Below are 23,497 nucleotides of genomic sequence, written 5' to 3' on the forward strand. Positions count from 1 at the left end.
TGTTAGGTGTGAAACGTAAGAACTTTTGTAAATAATCTCTTTCATAGCGCTTTAGGCAAAAATAGAATTTTTAACGGAAATACTGAATGCATTTAGTTTTACAGCTCTGTTGACTGCCAGAAAGTTGAAACAGAATCAATTTTTTTAAAAAACAGTGTTTTTGCGCCTTACGTCAATTGCTGTTTTACGGCAGCTAATCGGATCTTACTAAAAGTACACTCGAAAAAATATGCGTAGACCTATCTCTTGGGACTCCCGTTTGAGAAGTATTTATTGAGGAATGAAATTATTTATAAGTTACATTTTACCGCAAAGTTCTGTTTAACCACTGCATTGCGCATTTTGACATTCCCTAATGCTAACGTACTTAGGTTTTTTTTTTTTTTTTTTTTATTGTTTCATGACAGTACATTTTAATTCTTCTTTTTATTTTATTTTCAGTTTTAAAATTAAGGACAAAAGGTTACCGTTGAAATAAAACTGAAAAGCGGCATTTCTATTTTAAAAATCTCGATAATATTAAAGTTGGAGTCATACTGTATCAGGAATTGTAGTCTTGCTTCTTAGTTATATAATTAAAGTCTGAAATTCTTATTTATTTGAATACATTTAACGTCTAGTTAAAATATGTTGACGAAGGATATCGTAAAATGTTATAGAGGATGACAACTTGTACGTGTGAGTGAATTAAATAGGCCTTATTAAGAGTTTTCTTTCTTAAAAGAATTTTTAATAAAATCAAAAATTTTATATATAAAATAATTAGGTTTTCATTAAAACTGCTGAACTCGGATTTTTATGCAGCACAGTAAATCCTATGCTTAAAGCAACCCCCGTTAAGAAAAATAAATTCGAGATCCCATTTTGATATGAAAACAAATGCCGATAGAAATCCTCAATAAAACGATCGCTGGTGGAGCTTTGTATCGATTAGGTTAGCAGTTAATTTTTTTTGCAAATTTCATAGATTTTATTTGCAAGAATACCTCATTGTAAGTTTGCTTTTTTGAAATAATTATATATCTTTTATTTGCTCTGCGTTATATCATCATGCACGTTTTGATTAAGATTTACTAACAGCTTTTTTAGCAAGAGCTCTGTGCTGCAGATATTCTTCATTTTGAAGCTTGATTCGCTTTTCCTAACAAAGTAATAAATCTTCAGTTTTTATTACATTCTTTCATGTATGAGATTTCTAAAGGTAATTGCAAAAACTGAGATACTCAAAATATTCACTCTAAACTGTTTAACTAGATTATTAAAAACTGAAATTGCAACCAAAGTGTTCGTTGCAATTCAACAAAAAAAACCTCGGCAATTTTAAACAACTCTTTCCCTAAACACTTTTGCAAAGTTATAACTACTTGTTTTGCATTTATAATTTCAAAAAACTGACTTCACATTTTGTGGAATACATATATGAATGTTCTGTTACAGTTTCAATACACTATAGGTAACTATATCTATAGAATCAGTCCAGTTACTTAACATTGTATACTTAATGGTTTTGGAATTTTGTTTCTATTTTACTCTGCTGTATATTACTCACTTTTTATCTGACTCACTTTGAGCTATATTTTTCTGCAGCAAGTCTATTTTCAGACTAGAAGATCAGAGAGTCATGTATGGTACCTGACAGTATTGCAGCAAACATTGACAAAACTGAAAAGTGCTGTTCTTATTAAAAGACATGCAGCTGGAGTTTTAAATTTGAAAACATTATTTTGCAAAAGCTAGCTGGATTTTAATTTTTTTATGTAATTATATACAGCTTGTGAGCTGGTCAGTTTATAAATATGTTTTTAAATCAAAATTTTTAAGTTAAACATTTCTTGCAACTATAATTGTTGAAATGGCTGGTGGATTACCAAACAAAGAAATGTTTCAGAGTTTGTTTGAAAATAGAATTGGCAACAATTTTTGCAATAGAGATATAAATGAGAATATATTTGGAGAAATGAGAGGAATAAATAATAAAGGTAGTCCTGATTCTGGATGGATGTTTCCTGGTTTAATCAATCCTGGATTATTTCCTGCATTTTTTAATAATACATTGCCTGCTCAGAGCTCAATATTTAACATGCCAAACAAACAGTTTATAGAAAAAAGTCCTATAGATATCAGAAGCCATGAGCTTAATCATTCTTCACAATTTTCTCAGCATAATCTATTGAATAATCCAGATGGGCACATACAAAACAAACTAAAGTCATATGAATTAAATGCCCGTAAATACCAACAAGGATTTGAAAAGCGTCAAGAAAATAGTATCAATGGATTTAGTTATAAATGTCCAGAGAATGTCTCTGGTTTTCAAAATGGTTTTCAGATGTATTCAGAAACAGCTGGAATTATTAATCACAATAATCACTTAAAATCAACTTTTAACTACAACAATATACATTCACCAAGCAATATGCAAGAGCGTCGAATGAGTTCATCAAGTGATAATCTGAAGCAAGACATACCAGCTACAACTGGGACACCTGTAGCAGATTCACACGGCATTCCAGAATCATATATGCAACAGCAACACCAAAAACAGTTTCACTACAATATGAGGAATCCAATGTTAGGGGATTCCCAACAAATGCAGGTTGCCTTTGCAACTGCTGCAGCTCAAATGAGTTATCTTTCTTTGCTCAAAAATGGTGAAAAATTTTCAATGAAAAATAGTCAGTTGCAACAACAGACCAATACAGATAGTTTACGAAAATATCCTGAAATGTACAACTATACCTTCAACCCATTGATCTCACCAGTAGAGCAAAACAATAATCATCAAAACCCAGATATATCAAATTTAAAAACCTTTACTTCTAATGTAGTAATTAAAGATACACAGAAATCTGATAAATCTCCTTTATCAGTAGATTTTAATATGGTTAAAGTTTCTATGTCTTCTTCATCCATGCTTAAGGTCTCCACATCAATGGGTACAATAATGTTATATATATAATAGCACATACACAGTCTTATAGTTTATCTTAATTGTTCTGCTTCTTATTGCAAACACTCGTTCATTTATATTTTGCTCTTTTTATCTATTTTTAACTTTAAATTCAAAATCTTAGGTGTACGGCTAACAGAAAATCCACCATTTTGTACTGATTCAAAATCAAACCAAGTATTAGCCATTTCAATAGCAACATCTTCAAAATGTTTTGATGTTAATTATGTTGACTCTGAAAATATGAAAAAAGCTCAAGTTCATGCTACAAGACCAAATCACCTAGGTAAAGATTGTATTTTAAATTAGTATAACTTTTTAATAAGGATAAAAAGTTAATTATTTAAAGTGAAATACAAATTGCATTTGAAGTATTTTTTTTTTAAAAAAAATAACAATTTCCTATAGCTGCAGCTCAACTTTGTTTTGAAAAACAGAAAAAAAATCTTATTAACTATTATGTTAACTATCTAATTTTTTTCACTGATAATTTTTATCTTTTATTTTTAGTTTTTTTTTTAGTTTTTAAAAATTCCATCAGAATAATAATTTTTTTGTCATATGTATTCATAATTTTACTTACAGCTATAATTTAAAAGATTTAGCTGCATGCTAATTAAATAACTAACAATCTTGAATTTTCAAACAGACTTTCAACTAAATGGCTGATTCCTTTAAAAATTATTATTATTGTTATTATTATTATTATTATTATTATTATTATTATTATTATTATTATTATTATTATTATTATTATTATTATTGTTATTATTATTATTATTATTGTTATTATTATTATTATTATTGTTATTATTATTATTATTGTTATTATTACTATTATTAAATTCTTTTTTAGTTAGATAGCTTCAAGTTATTCTAACATAGCTACATATTAACATATTTTTTGCCATATTATTTATCTGAAATCTCTTTATGACAGTTACATGAGTTTGTGCTGTTTCAGCTACTTTCTATATGATCTTTTGTTATTAGCTCCAGCAGGCTGAAATGCAAGGATCAATGCACTGTTTTAAAACTAAGCAGCTCAATGCTGAGCACTTGCAAATCATTGTTGAGACCTTTCTGCTTGTTTTTCTGCTTGTTTTTGTCAGTAGTTTTTACACCTTCTTTAACCATTATGCTCATCCACTGATAATTTTTGTTGATGCTGTTTATGCTTCAGTAAATTTTGTTTTAGAGAAACAAATATCGTTGAGAAGATTTTTTTTCTTTGCATTTCAATTTTAAATATTATTGTACATAAATATATAAAAAAAGATTGGATCATCCTTAAATGTCTTATTTTCTTTGACTTAAAATATATTTACTGAGTAAATAAATAACCAAAATAAAAGTTATATATTTAAGTTTTTATGCAACTTTTTTACCTTAGGTTTCAGTAAATTTTCTATTTTTTACTTTTACTTTCATACTCCAATCAGTTTTTGTGATTTAAGTCAATAATTTTTTTTTTTTTTTTGTAAATCTATGATTTATATGTTCATGGAGAAATAATTGACACTTGTAACAATTTTTGTATATGTTTTATGAAAGAAATGTCTAGAAAGGTTATTTTAAAATTCTATAGTTATGTATTTTTCTTTCTGATTTAGGGTCTAATTTTGTACCACAAACACAGTTTCTTTCAGTTAATGTTAATCATGGTACACCTGGATCTGACAAAGACAGTAACACATCATCGTCAAGTCCTATGCAGAATAGCCCTTATGGAAATTCAGAAAGACAAAGTAGTCGAACTCCTAGCCCTCAATCTGATCGTGCTAAGTTAAAAACAGAAAATACTTGCTCACAATGTCAAAAACATTTTAGCAGTTCAAGTGCATTAGCCAAACACAAACTCATACACAGTGATGAGCGCAAATATGTTTGCCATATATGCTCTCGAGGCTTCAAGCGTCAAGATCATTTGTATGTTTTTATTTTTTTAAAAAAAAGTAGTGATACTATTTTTATTGTGTTCATAAAATAATTTAACATGACTGAATTTTCTTAACTTTTGTTTTCACAACATGCTTTAAGTTGTTTTAAAATAATTTTATAATTTTATACAATTTATTAAATACACATTTAGTTGTAGTTGTGTTTTTTTTAGAAATGGTCATATGATAACTCATCGAGATAAAAAACCATATGAGTGTCACTTTCCAGAATGCAGGAAAAGTTATTGTGATATGCGATCCTTAAAGAGACATCTTGAAAACAATCATGGTAGTCCAATTGGTGGAGCAACACCAGGTTATTCAGCTGAAAATTCAACTTTATATCCAGCTTTTCCAACTGTATCCAGATCAAGTGAAATAATTCATAGACCATATTTAAAAGCAGAGCCTGAAAAGCCTTCTCACTCAAATGAACCTGTTCGACCATCTAGTGCACCAACTGCACCCCCAGAACCAAAACGAATAATTCGAACAAGACGTAGCAGTAGTGTAGAAGACCACAGTATGAGTCTTGATCCTGATTTATTAAAAGAGTTTGAGATGCGAAAGAAATCTAGACTTGGTTTAAAAGAATTACCAAATCATGAAACAATAGTTAGTAGTTTTTCTCAATCAAATCCTTGTACAACATCAAGTCTGTATACTACTTCTACTGGTGTAACAACTGTTACTGAGTCCAGTTTCTCAAGAAACAAAGATTATGTTAGAATTAGTGAGCAATATGAGCAGAGAAGTTATGAGCATCAACCAGGCTCATCCCATGTTTCTCACAGCAAAATATTTTCACCAGAATGGGTAATGCCTCATCAAGAAAGTAATCATAATTTATCAAAAGATAAAAATGATTATCCTAATATTCCAGCTATTTTTGCTTCACCTCATTTGAATCCACGTTTTGTATGGCATCCTCATTATTCAGGAAATCGTCAAATTCAGTCTCCAAGCACATCAATGCCTTATTTAATGAATGTTACAAAGTCTATGTTTAGACCTTATTCCCCACATAGTGCATACCATTCTCATGATGATCTCTCTTCTGTCCCTAGAAATGATGCATCAACCCCTAACAAAAGTGAGCATGATCCTGGGGAACAAGCTGTGGGTACATATCTTCAAATGTGGGCTAGTGGTCATCGAGGAGCCTTAACACCTGAGCAGTTGTTTATGCAAGGAGGCTATGCTCTAGGACACAAGATTCACACACCAACAGATCCTACTGCTATTGCTGTAGCTACTGCAAAAGAACATAGTGATCATAGACAGGCATATCAGACTGCAAGAGATAGCTATTATGGCATTCAGCCTACCAATGCACAATGGCAATCTGTAAGTGGAACATCTATTTGACACCAATAGTTAATAAGTAACTTTTCTCCCAGTAGGTAGCTTCAAAGAACAGCTGTCTTAATTTTTTTTTGTCAGTGAGTTTATAAAACCTAAAGTAATACTTTACTTTTTTTTAATGTAGGTTATAAAAAATGATGTGGGAGTACAAGACAGTAGTTATCACTCTGCATTTTATCATAAACAACCTTTAAATTCACAGACAGAAAATAAAAAAGAGAGTTACCAAGCAAGCCAAGGCTCAGCACAATATTCATCACCTTACAACATGAATGATCAAAACATTGATTTACCATTTAAGTTAGTTAAAGATAGCAACAAAGATCATCGCCATGGTTTTTCTTCACAACAGTCAAATGATAAAATTGGACAATATGATCAATCCAGAAATCTGGATACACCATATATCACAGTTAATCATAATCTTGCACCTCAGCGTCCAGTAATTCAAACTGTATTTGAGCCTACTGTTAAAATAGATGATGCCTCTAATCGAATAACATCAATTTCTCCAAATAAGAAGCGTTCACGTCCTGGTCCAATTGTTATTCCTTCTGTATTAACCAACCGCTCAAATTTTTCTGGACCACCATCACCAACTCGTACTTTCCAGAATTTGGCTAAAGCAGTCTATACTCCTCCTGCTATGCTGAGTCCACAAAGTATTTTTTTTAATCCTCATGCCACACCCAAATCAATAGTCACACCAACACCTGCTCGCTATCTTTTATCTGCAAGAAGAAGCAGTAAGTTCAAACTTAGTGTCTTTATTATTATCAATCTGGGTATTTTTACTCCTATAGTTTTTGTATTACTATTTCTATCTGCTTCTTGATTAAAATATGAGTTTAGCTAAAAGGGGTCCTGGGATATGGTATGTAATACCTTACAAATGTAAAGCTCTAATGGGATTAAAGTAAAAGTCTCTAATGTTGTTACTAGATATCACTACAAGTATTTTTTTTTTTAAATCTAAATGCATTATAGATATATGTAGTTTTACAGAAAGAGGTTGAAAATTGTGCAGAGAATAATATTACACCTCAAACTAAAAGTGGTAAATTTAGCACTTATGAGGCATCACATCTAGACCAACAAATTTATATTTGAACAAACAATTTTGAAACAAAATTCTATGTTATGTAAATGTCAGGTTGTTATCTAAATAAAATGTTATAAAATGCTACTGCAAATAATTTTCATTTTGAATTAACTCAAATTGAATGAAACTTTTGAATGTAAATTATGTTAATTATATAAACTAGAAAACTTATAGTGTTAAATTTTGTATAAATTTTTCTAACTTTTGAATTACATAAATAGTATAAATATATTTTTTTTATTTAGCAAGTATAGATCAGCGTGAACCACCAATTGCCAAAGTACCACTAGAAGAACAAGGAACACCAGAGATTCAAGAGCCGTATGTAATATTTAAAAGTTTAGCTGAGGGTTGTCACTATTAACTTTGCAAGTTTAATATATAATGTTGTTTTATGATTTTATCAAATTTTAAATTTTTTCAGAAAAATTAACATTGGCCCTCAGTTTCAAGCAGTTCTCCCAAACATTTGTAAGTTTAAAAAACCTTTTAATTTAGGCTAGGTATTATTCAAGTCTTTTTTGTTAATTTTTTCTTATTCATCAAGCAATTTAGTTTTAATAAAGTAATCAATTTGTTAGCTGTTTTTAAATGAAAATATTCATCAGAGCCTATATAACACACTATCACTTACCTTGTAATCCTAATGATTTTTTAGCGGATCGTTCTGAAGCTCAAAAGGATATTCATCGCGCCAGTCTCATGTGGTCTCCGCTTAAAGCAGAGGCTTCAAAAGATACTGAAGGTTTGATTGAAGGCTTTTATAAGTTCTTTTATAAGTTTTATAATCTTTTGTTAAAATAAGTTTTTAGTAAAATTAAGTTAAACTTTAATGTTTTTAGTGGAATCCTATTTGGAGATGGCATGCTCACTTGGTCTATATGGTGGGTCCAATAATAAAGAATATGCACTGCATATTTTGCAACGAACAAGAGGCAATGTTAAAGTAAATTAATTATTTGTTGTTGTTTATTGTAAATTTATTTACAGTTTTACAATTTTTATCTTGCTTCAATTTTGTCAGGTTTTTTTATTTGCAGTAACTTTTTCATTGTAGGAAGCTGTACGATTGCTTCTATCAAGAAGACACATACTTCGTGCAGATGATCCAAATGCAGATTATCACTATTCTGGTTCTGTTAGGTGGACTGCTAAAGAGCGCTTAACCTTTCGACAAGCATATCGAACCAAGGGGAAAATTTTTACAGCTATTCAAGCAGATGTAAGTTTATAACTCTTTTTTTGAAAATATACAGTAGTGATCACAGAAATAGCACACCTAATATTTTCTTCATTAGAGTTTATGTAATTTCTTTTTTTATTAGGGAAATAAAATAATAATACTGATTAATCAATTTCCATTTTTTAAATAATAATCATAAGTAAAAAAAAACATTTTCAACTGAAATATAACTATAGTTATTGAAAAGTTTACTAAATAAAAAAAAAAAAATTTGATTTTAGAAATAGCACATCTAACAAAAAAATATGTTTAAAAGTCTACATCAAAACATTAAAACTAACACTTTGTTGAATATACTTTATTCTTTATAACTGGAGCACATCTTAATAGTATACTGTTAATAAGTCCTTGACATCATTCAACAGTAGTGGAATTCTAGACTTTTTTAATTTCTCCCCAAAGCTAATTAAAATTAGAGATTTATTTATCTCATAAAGCCAACCCAATGTTGTACCTTAAGTTCCTCCCTTGTATTCAAATCAGGACTTTAGGGTGGCCATTCTAGAACATTAATTTTATTTTCCTCAAGCCAAGTTTTTATAGATCTCACAGTACACTTTGGATCGTTGTTGTTCATTAAAATCCAAATAATAGCTAGGTTATTGTCAGCATATGGCTCCATTACATTTGTAATTGTATTGATCCAAATTTCCAACAATTTTGACCAGGGGACCGATACCATACTTGGACATAGCTTCCCAAACCTTAATATAACCCCGATCATACTTCACTTTAGAGTATACATCAGGTTGTTTTCTTGCTTCATAGGATGCATAAACTTTCCTCTCAGATTGAAAGTAGCTAAACTTGGGTTTATTAGTCCGTAAAACATTTATTTGCTTTTTAGTCGATTTGTTTCACCGTTTCATCTTACAAAATCAAGCTTTCGATACACCCCTCCACACATATTCTGTACAGCATTTACATCTACTTTCTTCAAACAATACTTGATCCGTTGTTTTAATTTATCAAATGAAGTAGCCTGCCAATTGTCCTTATAAACCATTCCCTTCAAAATTGACCAAAAGTTCTCAGCTGGACGAAGTTCAGGCACTGCAGGAGGATTAAAGCTTTTTGTACAAAAGTGATGTTTTTTGAGATCAAGTAGCTTGTCACTGATTTAGCATAATGGGCTGAAGCCAAGTCAGGCCAAAACACAAAATTACCCTCAGGTTGATGTTTTTTAATAAAAGGCATCAATCTTTTGATAATGCACTCTTTCACATACACATTTTGTTTGACAGCAAGGCCCAAAGGAACAAAATAGGGTGTTGAGGTGCCTCGAGGTGAAATTGCTAACCATATCAGCATTTTCTTTTCAAACTTTGCCAAGGACTTGTATTTCACATCACAAGAAACTGCTTTTGGATTGCTTGACCAATACCCAACGTTTGAGTTCTTATCAGAGTGAGAAAATGTGAAGTATGATTCATCATCAATTATGAAATCACACCCATAAAATTTTCTACACAATCTGCCACAACATGTTTGTAACTTGGACACTTGCTCAGGAGTACGGGCTGGAATGGTCTGTTTTTTTTGATAAACAGTATTTGTGTGTTGCTAAATTGTATACACAATGTGAGATTGGCTGCACTTGAGCTTTCGAACAATTTGTCGGGTGGAAATGCCAGAACAACCATCAATCATGCTTTTCAACTTGGTAATATTGGTTTTAGTCGTTATTTTAGCTTTTCGACCAGAACCAACAACACAAAGTTTTGATTTGCCTTTTTCCCACATTGAAATGTATCTGTAAATGCTCGCTCTTCGGTGATTTTCTTTCAAAATATTATCCACAACAACTTTTCTACTTTCCTTGAAATGCAAATCACAATACCTGTACACACGATCAATCAAACTTTCACGCTTCATTTTGATGTAGATTACAAAATAGTAAATATTTTCGTAAAACTTTGCCAGCAGCAGCTACAGAGAGTGGGCTCTAAAATAGAAACAATAAATTAATCAGTTCACACAAAAAATTCAAAAATAAAAGCTGTTAAAAAAATCTCAAATTTTACTGTTCACCTTTTATCTTTTTAAGGCATTCTAAGAATTCAGCGATCCATATTGTTTGATTTTTTTCTTGGTGGTGGCTTTCAAATTTTTTCATCAGTGGTATTGTATTCAATGTTTGCAACAGTTTTGAACCCATTTTATGTCCATGCCAAAATGTTATGTCCATTCAACAACATATTTAAAATTACTTTTGTTTTTTCTACATAGCAATAATTGTTTCGCCCCATGTTCAGTAAATACAAGAAAATCAAGTGTGCATTGTAAATAATATTTACAATACCTTGTTCCAGTTCTCACTTAAAAATTCTATTGAAAAACTCCAACTTTTAATAATAAATGGGAGTTTCCACTTTAGTGCTACTTCATTGAGCATATCCACACAACAAAATTTGACTCAAGTTTTTATTATCACATTCTTGTATTTACGTCTAAACAATAATGCAAGTTCTAACTTGTAAGTTATCATAAGAAGTACCATTAAAATTAAATATGTAGAAACACGCTATCAAATGCAATTAAAAGAAAACGTTATAGGGTGTGCTATTTTTATGGTCACCACTGTAGTGCTAAAAAGATTTGATTGCTCCTCAGTATACTAATGAATTTTTTTTTTTTATAGGTTGCTACTAAATCCGTGTACTTATGCGTTGAGTTTTATTATTTATGGAAAGCAATGCACCCAGAAAGCTTTCGAGCAAGAACTCGAATGGTTGAAGTGGAATCTGATCAAGTAATGTTGAATAACTGTCCAATGTTGTTTTTTTTCTCTGAGTTGAAACATTCTTTTAAATTTTCTTATGCATCAGCTTTTTTTTGAGAATGAATATGTTTAAATCAGGATGATGAAGAAGTTCCACCAACACCAACAGCTGCAGTGGCACCACTTAGTACATTGCGCGAGCCAGTTTTCGAATGTGATTATCCTGAGTGTCGTGCAAGATTTGTTTCCCGACAAGCTTTGAACGGACATATACGTGTGCATGGTGGCAGGTATAAAAAAAAATTTTTCGTACGATTTTGAAAAATAAACTATATGAATTTATTATTTTATTATCTCTATATGCATTATTTTATTATCTATATGCATTATTTTATTATCTATATGCATTATTTTATTATCTATATGCATTATTTTATTATCTATATGCATTATTTTGCAACTGGCGATTATTTTATTTAATTTTTAGTTGATTTATTAGTAAACACTTTTCAATTGTTTAATGTTTAAGTTTTATGAAGCCCACAGATGCACGTCGCCCAAAACCAAAAGTGTCTGTTCATCCTGCTCATCCTGCTGTTCTTGACGAATACTCTGCGTCACCTTCGAACCCGAAAAAGAAAAAAACTACCCCTACTTCGGTTATAGTAACAAATAGCGGAGAAGGTCCACAACTACAGTTTCAATGCAAAGTTTGTGGGAGGTATAAAAAGTTTTTGAATTGTTTATACTTTTTTTTTTTTTTTATCTAACTCGTGACGTATTATGCATACGAGTCTGTTCATGCTCGCGAAATATATTGAAGTTGCTTGGCTTTAAAAGCTGTCAACTAATTTTCTTTGTTTTGCTACTTAGAGTGTTCAGCAAAGTCAAAAGCCGATCTGCCCATATGAAGACTCACGTGAAAAGGGATGAAAACAATAAACCTATTAAGCAAGTCAAACATAGTCCGTCTGTAAACCCTATGACAGTCTTTGCTAACGGATGAAAAAAGGCAGTCCGTTTGTTAGTTCCACGACGGTTTTTGCTAACAAACTAAATGCTGAGTTTTTTGTTAGGTGTGAAGTTTGCTTTTTAGCAAAGACAGTTGGATGTAAAATGCCGAACCTTTTTTATATATATAAATAGACATAGTATAATGTATATTTTGGTGACTCCTATGAAAATATATCGAAATGAATGGCTTATCCGTTTATATTCGTATAAAATACGAATTGTATCTTATAACTTATTTGTAAAGGGAACACTTTACTTGCTGATTTTCTTTTTTTTCTGAATTGGTTTCTCTATTGATCTGTGGATTTTTATATATTTATTTCATTAAACCTCGTGAAACTGGTAAATTTATGTACAGCTTCTAGTCTTTCTCCAGAATTACAGGAATCGATATGAAAAATTTGTTTCTTCTAAAAAGTCCACTGTAAAATACGTTAAACTTCCTTAAATTTTACGAAGTTGCAGAACGTTGTTTTTATTTATGAATACGACTAATTATCAATTAACAAAATATATTCTCGTGAGCTTCACGTTAAGTTACATTCTTTGATACAAAACTTCTTTTGCTAAAAGTGAGTTTTCTAAAGCTTCAGATGTTCCAGTGGTAATACTTATCATTTGTTCGTCTTACCTTCGATTACATCTTTTACAAAAGCTACAAAGAAAAAAAAACTTGGTAAAACTAAGCTCCGCATTCCTTCCAGGGACAGGATTCGGTTTAAAGATGTGAGTGGAAAGTTGTGCATCTTCAGTAACATTCTTTGTCTTAAACTATAGTAACAATCAAGTTCTTCAGAAGCAACTTCGCTGTTTGTAGGTCATCTTGCTGTAAGTTTTTTTAGAAAAGCCAGCCATTTCTACTTCGTATAATGATTTGGCTTTACATCTGCTGTTTTCTGAAAATTTCTAAAATTATCCGACTTTTTTTTAAAAAAAATAAACTAAAAGAGCGGATATAAATTAAAATTTTCGTTATATATATACATATATGTGTGTGTATATATATATATATATATATATATATATATATATATATATATATATATATATATATATATATATATATATATATATATATATATATATATATATATATAAAGTAATATCATCAAAAGATTATTTTATTAGATCAGTAGTTGATATAACTAGTATATCATCAATCAGATCAGTAACTGATGGCATAGCTATGGTTTTCAATAACCTTAACTATTCTCAAGTATCATCTTCTTTAGTACACCTATGAGGCAATGACTCGGTAAGTTTGTCAATATGGAGTTTTTTATTTGTGACCAAGCAGTTTGAAGTTTCTGATTCTTTGGCAGTTCTAAACCTACCATGCAAACATCAAGTCGTTTCCAATATCATCAACTTGTTTCCAAAAATTCTCAACAGGATTTAGGTCAGGAGATTGCGCAGACCATTGCATTACAGTAATTTTATTTTTATTAAACCATGATTTAAAGAGTTTTGATGTGTGATTGAGATCATCGTTCTGTTGGAGTGTCTATCGTAGAGGTATATTTTCATTTACAAAAAGTAACATAATTCTCCAGAATTATATGTGTATTTGTTGATTTTACCTTCTATGCGATAGAGTGATCCCAATCCAGAAAAAACAGCACCCCCAAACCATCAAGCCTTTGCCAACCCCATATTTCAAGGTTCCAACGCTTATTTTAGTTGTTTGTCAATTGGTCTTCTCACAATTTTTCTACTTTTTAACATTCGTCTCCTCTCCAACATCTAATTCTACTATCCAACGTTCATCTCCTCTCCAACATCTAATTCTACTATCCAACGTTCATCTCCTCTGTTCTACCTTACAATTTCTGTGAACTCCGAACGTTCTTTTCGGTTATTTGTCGGTATAAATTGTTTTTTTGCTGCATAATAACTATACAATCTAGCATCATCCAAAGGTCGCCGTTTAGTGTTTTCTGAAATATCGAGTTCATACATGCGAATTTGATCTCTGGCATCATCAAATGAATTCTTTTCTTCGGTCGTCCACCTTAATGCTCAGTTTCACGAGTTCCTTTGGTTTACATTTATAAACTAATCGGTTTAAAGCCTCTTTTGAGGTTTTATGCTTTTTACATAAACATATGCGTAGTTTCAGCATTATAATCATCAATGGTATTTTTGTTCGAAAACACTACTATATATATACTACGTTCCATTCTGTCATCTTTGAGCTTTAATTTTATTAAAATTTCCTACAAAAAATATTTCTAGCGTTTAATGAAACACAGCTGACTAATTGTAAAACTACAACGTCTTCTTTAATTAAAACCCACATTCAAATTGAACAACTTCTACAATTTAACGGTATTAAAATACAAGTTCCCTCTGTTTTGAAATGTTTTTATTTTCATACTGTTTTGTATTCATACTAAAAAACAGTTAAAAGAAGAGTCATACAAGTGAGAATAAAACCAGAATATATTCCACATTTATTATTTTTTAATATCATTTTTTAATTTATTAGCAAATAGTAAATCTAATGAAGGTTTTTAAGATAAATCTGTTTTACAATTGTTTCAAACGTTTTTGTTTCCTGGAAAAACTATTTTTTTAGTTTTATAGGATTTTGTATGTTTAAAAAATTTATTACACATACATCGATATACAAACCAAAGACACAAATTGAAAATAAATAGTTCCATGAAAACTGCCATCAACTATCTTTTTAAACAAGAAAAATGAATGTGAGTTATGCTTTATTTTTCCAATTTTATAGATAAAACAGTTTCATGCTTTATTGGTGAAAAATTTTCAAACGGCTTTTTTTTTCGAGGACGATGTAAAACAGATTTAAAGATTTTACAGCTCAATGACAAATAAACCTAATTTTACCAAAAATATTTTTTGACATCATTTTTTACAACTATGAAAAATCGGTGTTAGAAAGAGATCCAGTGTTACTTTTCGAATAAAAGTGGGATGACCAAGTAAGATGATTTAATTAGCCAAATTTAATACCTAATGTGGCTATTCAAGTTCTTTTACCTTGCTATCCCAAAAGGACCAGTACGAAAAGTACGGAAGGACCAGTACGGAAAGTAGTATTGAGGAGGAAAGATTTTTCACAGATTCTTGATGCCACTGACGGAATCCATATTTGATTAGTCATACTAATTAATGGTCCAGGTTCTTATATAGACAGTAAACAGTTTGTTTTTGTTTTGTTTTTTTCGATTCAAGTATGTTATATTTTGAGTTACTTATTTCAGACATTGTTGCTTCATTTGCAAGCTGTATAGAGACATTTTTGTTAGTTTTGCTGGGTTTGTTTACAACAACTGTGCCTTTCAAACTTCTCCGCTTGTAGGTGGTTCGAACAAAAAGTATTTAAGTGCCTATATAATCGAAAATAGACTTACCTTTCTCTATAAAATTTAATAACACCATTTAGAAACGGTGAGACGTTGGAACGACGGAGCGAAACCCAAAGTTGCTAAGGAACTTTTTTAATGCTGTTTTTGAATTTTAAGCAAAAGTTTAGATGCGGCAAAGCAGAATGTGTTTACTTTATAAAAAACATTCTGTGTTCCACACAACTTACTAATAGAAGAAGATCTTGTTCTTAAGGATGCAGATGAAAGGGGAGAATTGGATGTGGTTGATGCAGAATGGATTAATGTGAATATAGCACCGAATTGAGAAGTCGCAGATATTTTGTTTTATTTTTAGTTTCTGTTAAAAAAAGGAATGAAATTAATAATTATGAACACGTTATTTATTTTGGTATTTATATTTACCAAAAAACAAAACATTTCCAATGTAATTTTTTTTCATAAAATAAAATTTGTGCAGACATTTCTAGGGTCAACGGTAAAGCACGTAAGTCCAAAATTTTCTTTTTGTATTTACAGCACTCTAAATTTTCCTAATAAACAACCGCCAATGATAATTAATTGTATTAAAAAACATGTAAATGTTCGAAACAGACAGAACACTTTCTTTTTCAAACTAAACTTTTAGCTTGATATATTTTTTATCTCTTCTGTTAATTATCCATTATCTTCTATGAAATTTCCATATATGAAATAACAAAATATTAAAAATAACAACGTATTCCCCATAAAACAAATAAGAGATAAAATAATAAACAACGATGAAAACTAAAACAATGCAATAATAAAAGAAATATCACATTGAATTTAAATATTTGATAAGAAGAAATGAAAAATAAAATTTGGAATTTTCTCAGAGATGAGAGCATTTGAAACAAAACAAAGATTTTAAACGTACCGAGATGTACGAAACGTGTCAAGGATGGAGCTAAATTTGTTATTTACATTTTTTAACTTTCTGTTCTTAATTCTGCCACTCATTGCTCTGTATAACATATCTACCCTAAGAACAGTGCTCAATTAAAATCGAGCAAAATAAAATTTAACAAAATTACAACTCTAATTCAACTAAAATTCTAGAAATACGAATTAAATCTTATCAATATGAAAAATGTTTCAATTTCCCCTTCTTTGCTTTTTAATCTGAGTTTATTAAATGGTTAGATTTTAAAACCATTTGCAAATTTGCATAATCAGAATCTGGATAGAGAACCCAGCAAGTTTGAACTTGTACCATGTAAATGTTTATGTAATATGTTTGTAATCTAAAAGCAAAGTATGATAAAACAACTAATTGTTTACTTATTCTGAACAGAATTAAATTTGGCACAAATGAAATTAAGATCCGTCATTGGATGTGGCACATTAGAAGTCATCACCATGAATATTGACTTCTTTTATGTCACATCCAACGACGGATGTTAGCACTAATAAAATTATTTTTCGTTCAACTCTGTTAAATACAGTCAGTTGTTGATTTTGGAATTTTTGTTACCTGTTTCAATTGCATCAATCCATTAATTAGCCTTATCAGGTATAATTTAACTAACTATTGCGTTTATTAGATTATATTAAATAATGTTGTTGTTTTCTATAAACAGACACATCTGTGCCAGATGTCACGCAAAATTTTAGAACTCAAAAAAACGATTTCGTTAAAACGATGAGTTGTTTAATATTTCAAATGTAATTTTTTTAATATAATTTTTTAAATATAAATTTTTGATATATGATTAAAAAAAAAATATTGCTTTTAAACACAAAACTAAATTCACCAGCGAATTTAGTCGAGTTATGAGATCATTGAATTATTCTTTGTGGATCTGATTAGTTCAAATGCTAAATTGTGTCGGGAGCATTTGGATGAATTCTGTCCATATTAAACACGAAGTGTTAATCCGTATGTGAATTTATTATTAGAAAAATAGCAAAAATTGAATAGTAAATATCACAAACATTAAAAAAAAAAAAAATAGTACTTTTCACTTATTAAAACCCTTTTTTTAAAAAAAACTGATAAAAATAATTTTTAGTTAATAACAATTGTGGAACATCCCCTCACAGATGAGTTAGAGATGTTTTGTTTTTAAATATCTTGATCTTTCGCGACGTGTAAAACAAACTTAAAATCTGATAAGGAAATTAAATGGTGAGATCTTTCGGAATTCGCTATATAAATGAGTCATTCCAGGAACCGAATCTAAGCATACTCGATAGAATCTTTTTCTTTTATTTCTTGGTTTCCGTTTTCTCGGTTTCCCTCGATAAATACATTGAACAAAATTTCTGTTTACTTTGTTTATTATAGGAAACGCCTCTTGAATTCGTAATAAATCAGAATATCTCAAAAAGATTTTATCTGTTATAAAATAACTTTTAGGGTCATCCTTAAACCCACCCAATTTGATTAATAATAAACGATTCATAGTTTCAGTTTTCTAACCTCGCATTGAAATGATTTATGTTTTTAAAAAACGCAAACCATCAATTAAACGAGTTTTTTAAAAAATATAACATTTGCTATAACATCTATACTATTATTATATATTAAAATTATTGTAACTTGTCTTGGTAAAGTTTATGATGGAGACGAAAATTGCTGAATGATATTGCAATTTTTAAACTATAAAATGCCTTGTTTCTTTTTGTTTTACTGAAGATTTTCCTGTCTTAAAACTTAAAATTGAACTGTTCAACTTTAAAATTATCACAAAGAGATTTCTCTTCTGTGATAATTTGAAACCATTTTACTCGATATCTTTATTTCGCGATATTTTTGAGATTTTAGGGAAAGAAATTAACTGAAACTAAATTTACGAACAACAATTGTAAATCAAATAAATAACAAACACAAAAAAAAATTAACAGAAAAATAAGCTCAACCTCTTGTCTTCTTTTTCATTTTTTTCTTTTTTTTTTCTTAATTTAATTTTTTTATTGTTTCAAATCAAAAAAGAAGAAACTAAAGATGAAAAATAGAAGAAATTTTGACGAGAATAAACTAAAAGAAGCCGTCCATAATTTTTTCTTAAACTAAAAACGAAAAAATCAAACAAAGGATTTTTAACATCTGGAAAAATTGAAAAATGCGAATTAAGATAGACAGCTGGTTTACGAAGCATCGTGTCACCATTTTAGCAACTTCATTTTTTGGGTAATTTTACAGCATTATCAAAACATAAACACCTGATCGTTGTTGTAAGAGCTTGGTATTCAAAGCTAAAAAAGATTAGAAATTTATAACTTAAAGTTATCGTTTTCTACGAATTAATTTATTCCGAAATACAAAGTTCATTTGTCACTATAGAAGCAAAAAATTTCCATCTGCTCCCATTGTTTTGCTGCTGTTTAATTTAAAATTCAGACTGAACGGAAACATGAAAACATCGACCAATCATATTAAATTTAAAAACTTCGCTTGTTTGTGATTTGTTTTGGCATTTGAAAGAGCAGCTGATTGTATGTTTAAACAGTAGCTGTAACAATTAATAAAATTAAGTTTGAAATAGCGCACACAAATGTTCTTGTTTTCTATCTACTTTCATCAGATTTCCTTACAGAAACTACTATCTAGGAAATAAATGAATAGTTGTTTATCTTGAACCGCAACATAATTAGGTTTGCTTCGTGTGGTGTGTTTAACCCAATGATTTTTTAGACGGTGGCTAGCTTATTGCTGGCATTGTTTAGTGACATTCGAAATGAAAAGACATTTGTTTTATATTCTTTTCTGTCTTTGCATGAGCTGGTATTGCATTGCAAGAATGAAAAGAGCTGAAACTAACAAGCTTCAAATTGACAATAAGTATGACGAGGAAAAAGATAACTTTATCCTACAAAAAGTAAGTAAGATACGTATTTTTACTTGACTTCAGGTTAACAAGTAAGTTACCATTATGTTATTTGTTACTCTCTGAAAAAATTTATTTAAATTTTCATGTTACTAACATATCCATAACAATTTTATTTTTTTATGCCTATGTTTAAGAAGACATTAAAGTTTTTTATTTCTCTTAAAAAGATGTATTTACTACAATTTAGTTATTGACGTTAATATTAGTTAAGGGGATCAGGTAAAATTCTCTGTACTTTTATTTTATATAAAAATTTCTGCTAATATTTGGGCTAAGATTAGGTTTAAAGATGGGGTAAGGATAGCAAGATAACAAAATGGCTAGAGTAATTTTGATAAAGGTTTTTTTTTAACATGGTTTCTTTTTTCTAATGGTATTCTTTTGATATCCCTATTATAAATATACAAGTAAAAATGCTCCTTGTTAAAATTAACAGTTGTTTTTATTAAATCAAAACTAAAATTAACCAAAAACATTAACACAATTATACAACTTGAAATAAGTTTTATATTTTTTTATAAAATATCAATGTAGTAATATAATTTTTCTTAAGTATATGATGTTAACTAATGCAGCATTAGTATAAATTTTGCCTACTTGTTTAACTTATTTTTGGATATTTTTTGTAATTTTTTGAAAACATTTTTTCCTTTCAATTTAGGCTTTATTCTGTACACAAGTTTACATAATACCCTCAATTCTAAGTTCATTAAAAAATTTTTAAATTTTATTTTAGAGATTACATACATTAAAGAAATTAAGTGAAAGAGCATCAAAGCGATTATCCAATTTAAATGATTACACAACCTTTTACACACGTTTTGTAAAGAACATATTAAGAGTTCGAGTTCCTGGTACAGTTGGCCATCATGAAGTTAAACAGGTAAGTGTATTCTGGAATAATTTCACTTGTATTCATGTTTATTAGGGTTCAAAAAAGGGTTTAGGCATGTCACTAAATTTAAAAGAATTATCATAGTTAATGTAGCTTTGTGTACATTATCCAAAAATCATATGTTTTTTGTAGTGTTTTACTTCATTTAATCTAGTTTATCAATGCTACCCTTACAGAATTTAAATGGGATGTACAACTTGATGAGTTTACTTCCAAGACTCCTCTTGGAGATAAAAAGTTTACAAACATTGTAGCAACACTAAATCCCAAAGCTAAAAGAAGGCTGGCATTTGCTGCACACTATGACTCAAAGTTAATGAAACCAGAGAATGGCAAATATTTCTTAGGTGCAATTGACTCTGCTGTACCCTGTTCCATTTTACTTGATTTAGCAAATACTTTATCAAAAGGTTACAATCAAAATATTAATAATAACAAAGTAAGTGAAAAGTTGAGAAATCTTTTTATATTGAATATTAACATGTTGTATTATGTATATATATATATATATATATATATATATATATATATATATATATATATATATATATATATATATATATATATATATATATATATACATACATATATACATATATACATATATATATGTATGCATATATAACATATATGTATGCATATATAACATATATGTATGCATATATAACATATATTATAAAGTGAAAAATGTTTATGAAAAAGTCCTGATGTTTAAAATCTTTCAAATCAGTTAGGTGAAGTTTCTCCAATGATTTTATTCTTGGATGGAGAAGAAGCTTTTGTTAAATGGGATAAAACTGATTCTATTTATGGTGCTCGTAACTTAGCCAAAAAACTAGCTTCACAAGTACATATAAGTTCTGATCTTGCATCAAAATCACTCACAATGTTAGATTCACTGGTATATGTTTACTTTTGGATATTTACATGGATATTTTTTTTTACATTTTTAAAAACAATACATAGATACATACATACATAGGTAATTAGATACATACATACATAGATACATGCATACATACATACATACATACATACATACATACATACATACATACATACATACATACATACATACATACATACATACATACATACATACATACATACATACATACATACATACATACATACATACATACATACATACATACATATTCATGTATATATATACATGTGTATATATATATATATATCCACACAAACACATGCACACACATCAACATATGCACACATGTATATATATATATATATATATCCACACGCTAATATATCCACACATACACGCACATGTAAAGATATAGATGCAGATATATATACACGTATCTGTATATATTTATTTTAACATTATTTTCATAGGATGCATTTATCTTGTTGGATTTACTTGGCGCAAAAAATCCACAAATTTTTGACTTGTACAATTCAACCTCAGCTTTATACAAATCTATACAAGATATCGGTTTGTGTTGTGTTTTTTGTTGTTTTTTTTTACTTTTGCTTTCAAAGTAACTACTAGGTTTAATGTAAACAAAATAGAAATTGTAATATTTGCAATCCCTAAAACTACAACTAAAAGAAACCAAAGGACAGCAAGTTTTTATTTGATTGATCAACCTACAAGATTGTTTTTCAAATCAAATTTGCATTGATAAGAACTTTGAATTAAATGTAAATATCAATGTATATTTAGTTATCTAGAAATTGATATTATAAACATAAAAAAATAATTCTTTCTTTATGCAAGTAAATAGTCAATAACCGGAAAAACCTGATCCTATAAGATTTGTTTTCTTTAATTTTTCGGATGTTTAAATGCTTCTATCTTCCTTTTATTTCTTTCAGAAAAACAGCTGCATGATAACAATGATATTAACAATGAAAGTCCATACTTTGTTGGTTCTCCGCCAAGCTCCATATTTATTGAAGACGACCATGTTCCATTTTTGGAAAAAGGTTGGTCAACTTTTTGACAAGAATTCGTTTTTAAGCTTTATTACTATAAAACATTCTTTTTTGAATTCCTATTTTTTAGGCGTTCCTATTTTGCATATAATTCCCGTTCCCTTTCCTAAAGAATGGCATACGTTAGACGATGATGTTGATGTGCTAGATGCAAGCACGATTGAAAATTTATTAAAGATATTTCGACAATTCGCACTTGAATATTTTCATTTTTCGCACTGATTTTTAATTTTTATATTTAGATTGCACTTAAAACTTTTATATGCATTTTGTGTTGCTTTTTCTTTATGTTTAGACTTACGTCGCCATAAATTATTACGTCATTTAGTTTAGTTTTCATAATTTATTATAAATTTATTTTGCGTAATTTATTCGAACATCCGATGTAAATACATAGAAAGAAGAACTTTTGTGACGTTTTCATTGTGTAAAATGCAGCAATGTTCTTTAAGAAACTGAAAGTTGCGATGACCCTGTACAAAATGTATTTTGCTAAAATTATAAGACACACACAAAGATTTATTGTAGCCTCGTGATGGGAAGGAATAAATGTGTCCTTTGTTTGAGTTTGATTTTTGAAGTTACAAATCTACGCGTCTCTATTACTAATTCTCCTCGTTCTTTTAAAATTTTGATAGAAACAGATTTTATAAAGTTATTTTTGATTTTCCGAGTTTACCATTACTGATTTATGCTCGTTTAACAAAACCCGCTCATAACTCTCAAAAAATAAATTACGGTTTAAGAAGTCAACAATTGTAACATTGAATATTTTTAACCAAACATTGATTAAAAATTGTTTTCATTTTTTCAAGAAATGTGTTCGATTTTTCTGAAATGTTTCTTCCTGATTTATTTTATCCTAAAGTTTTTCTCGAGTTTGAGCTCGTGTACGTACCCTGATGCCTTCATTTTGTTAAGTTCGATTTAAAGTACAGATCCTCCGTCAAAAATACAGTTAAGCTACTCAAATATATACTTGAAAATTACAAGGGAAGACCCATAGTTGTCTATTTTCTCTACTTTTAGAAAAATGGAAGCTAGTGTTTAAAAACTTCAGTAGTTTTCAATGTTAAAGATTTTTAAACACCTCG

At 29.3% G+C, this 23,497-nt stretch overlaps 2 protein-coding genes across 4 annotated transcripts; both read left to right on the forward strand.

The window, feature by feature from the left end:
- Positions 1–775: 775 nt before the first annotated feature.
- LOC145182491 (uncharacterized) lies at positions 776–12,599 on the forward strand. 3 transcript variants are annotated; one of them, XM_090084133.1, is made up of 14 exons: positions 776–934; positions 3,075–3,236; positions 4,564–4,879; positions 5,064–6,237; positions 6,380–7,001; positions 7,603–7,678; positions 7,782–7,828; positions 8,016–8,102; positions 8,200–8,303; positions 8,415–8,579; positions 11,242–11,352; positions 11,461–11,612; positions 11,852–12,043; positions 12,196–12,527. In XM_090084133.1, the coding sequence occupies exons 1-14, from the start codon at positions 880–882 to the stop codon at positions 12,326–12,328; spliced, it is 3,396 nt and encodes a 1,131-aa protein (XP_089940259.1). In that variant the 5' UTR covers positions 776–879; the 3' UTR covers positions 12,329–12,527. The 3 variants fall into 3 exon arrangements, with proteins under 3 accessions (XP_089940259.1, XP_079913763.2, XP_089940260.1); XM_080057637.2 differs by having other exon boundaries at positions 898–2,936; positions 12,196–12,599; XM_090084134.1 differs by having other exon boundaries at positions 898–992.
- Positions 12,600–18,645: 6,046 nt separating this feature from the next.
- LOC145183123 (glutaminyl-peptide cyclotransferase-like) lies at positions 18,646–22,969 on the forward strand. The gene is made up of 7 exons (XM_090085364.1): positions 18,646–19,534; positions 20,283–20,429; positions 20,596–20,880; positions 21,172–21,342; positions 21,801–21,900; positions 22,284–22,394; positions 22,474–22,969. Exons 1-7 carry the CDS (start codon positions 19,394–19,396, stop codon positions 22,623–22,625), a joined length of 1,107 nt encoding a protein of 368 aa, XP_089941490.1. The 5' UTR covers positions 18,646–19,393; the 3' UTR covers positions 22,626–22,969.
- Positions 22,970–23,497: the final 528 nt, after the last annotated feature.

Source organism: Hydra viridissima, unplaced genomic scaffold (genome assembly GCF_058129835.1).
Source record: "Hydra viridissima isolate aposymbiotic clone 2 unplaced genomic scaffold, HvirCarnegie_v1 scaffold_4, whole genome shotgun sequence".
Classification (NCBI taxonomy): Eukaryota; Metazoa; Cnidaria; class Hydrozoa; order Anthoathecata; family Hydridae; genus Hydra; species Hydra viridissima.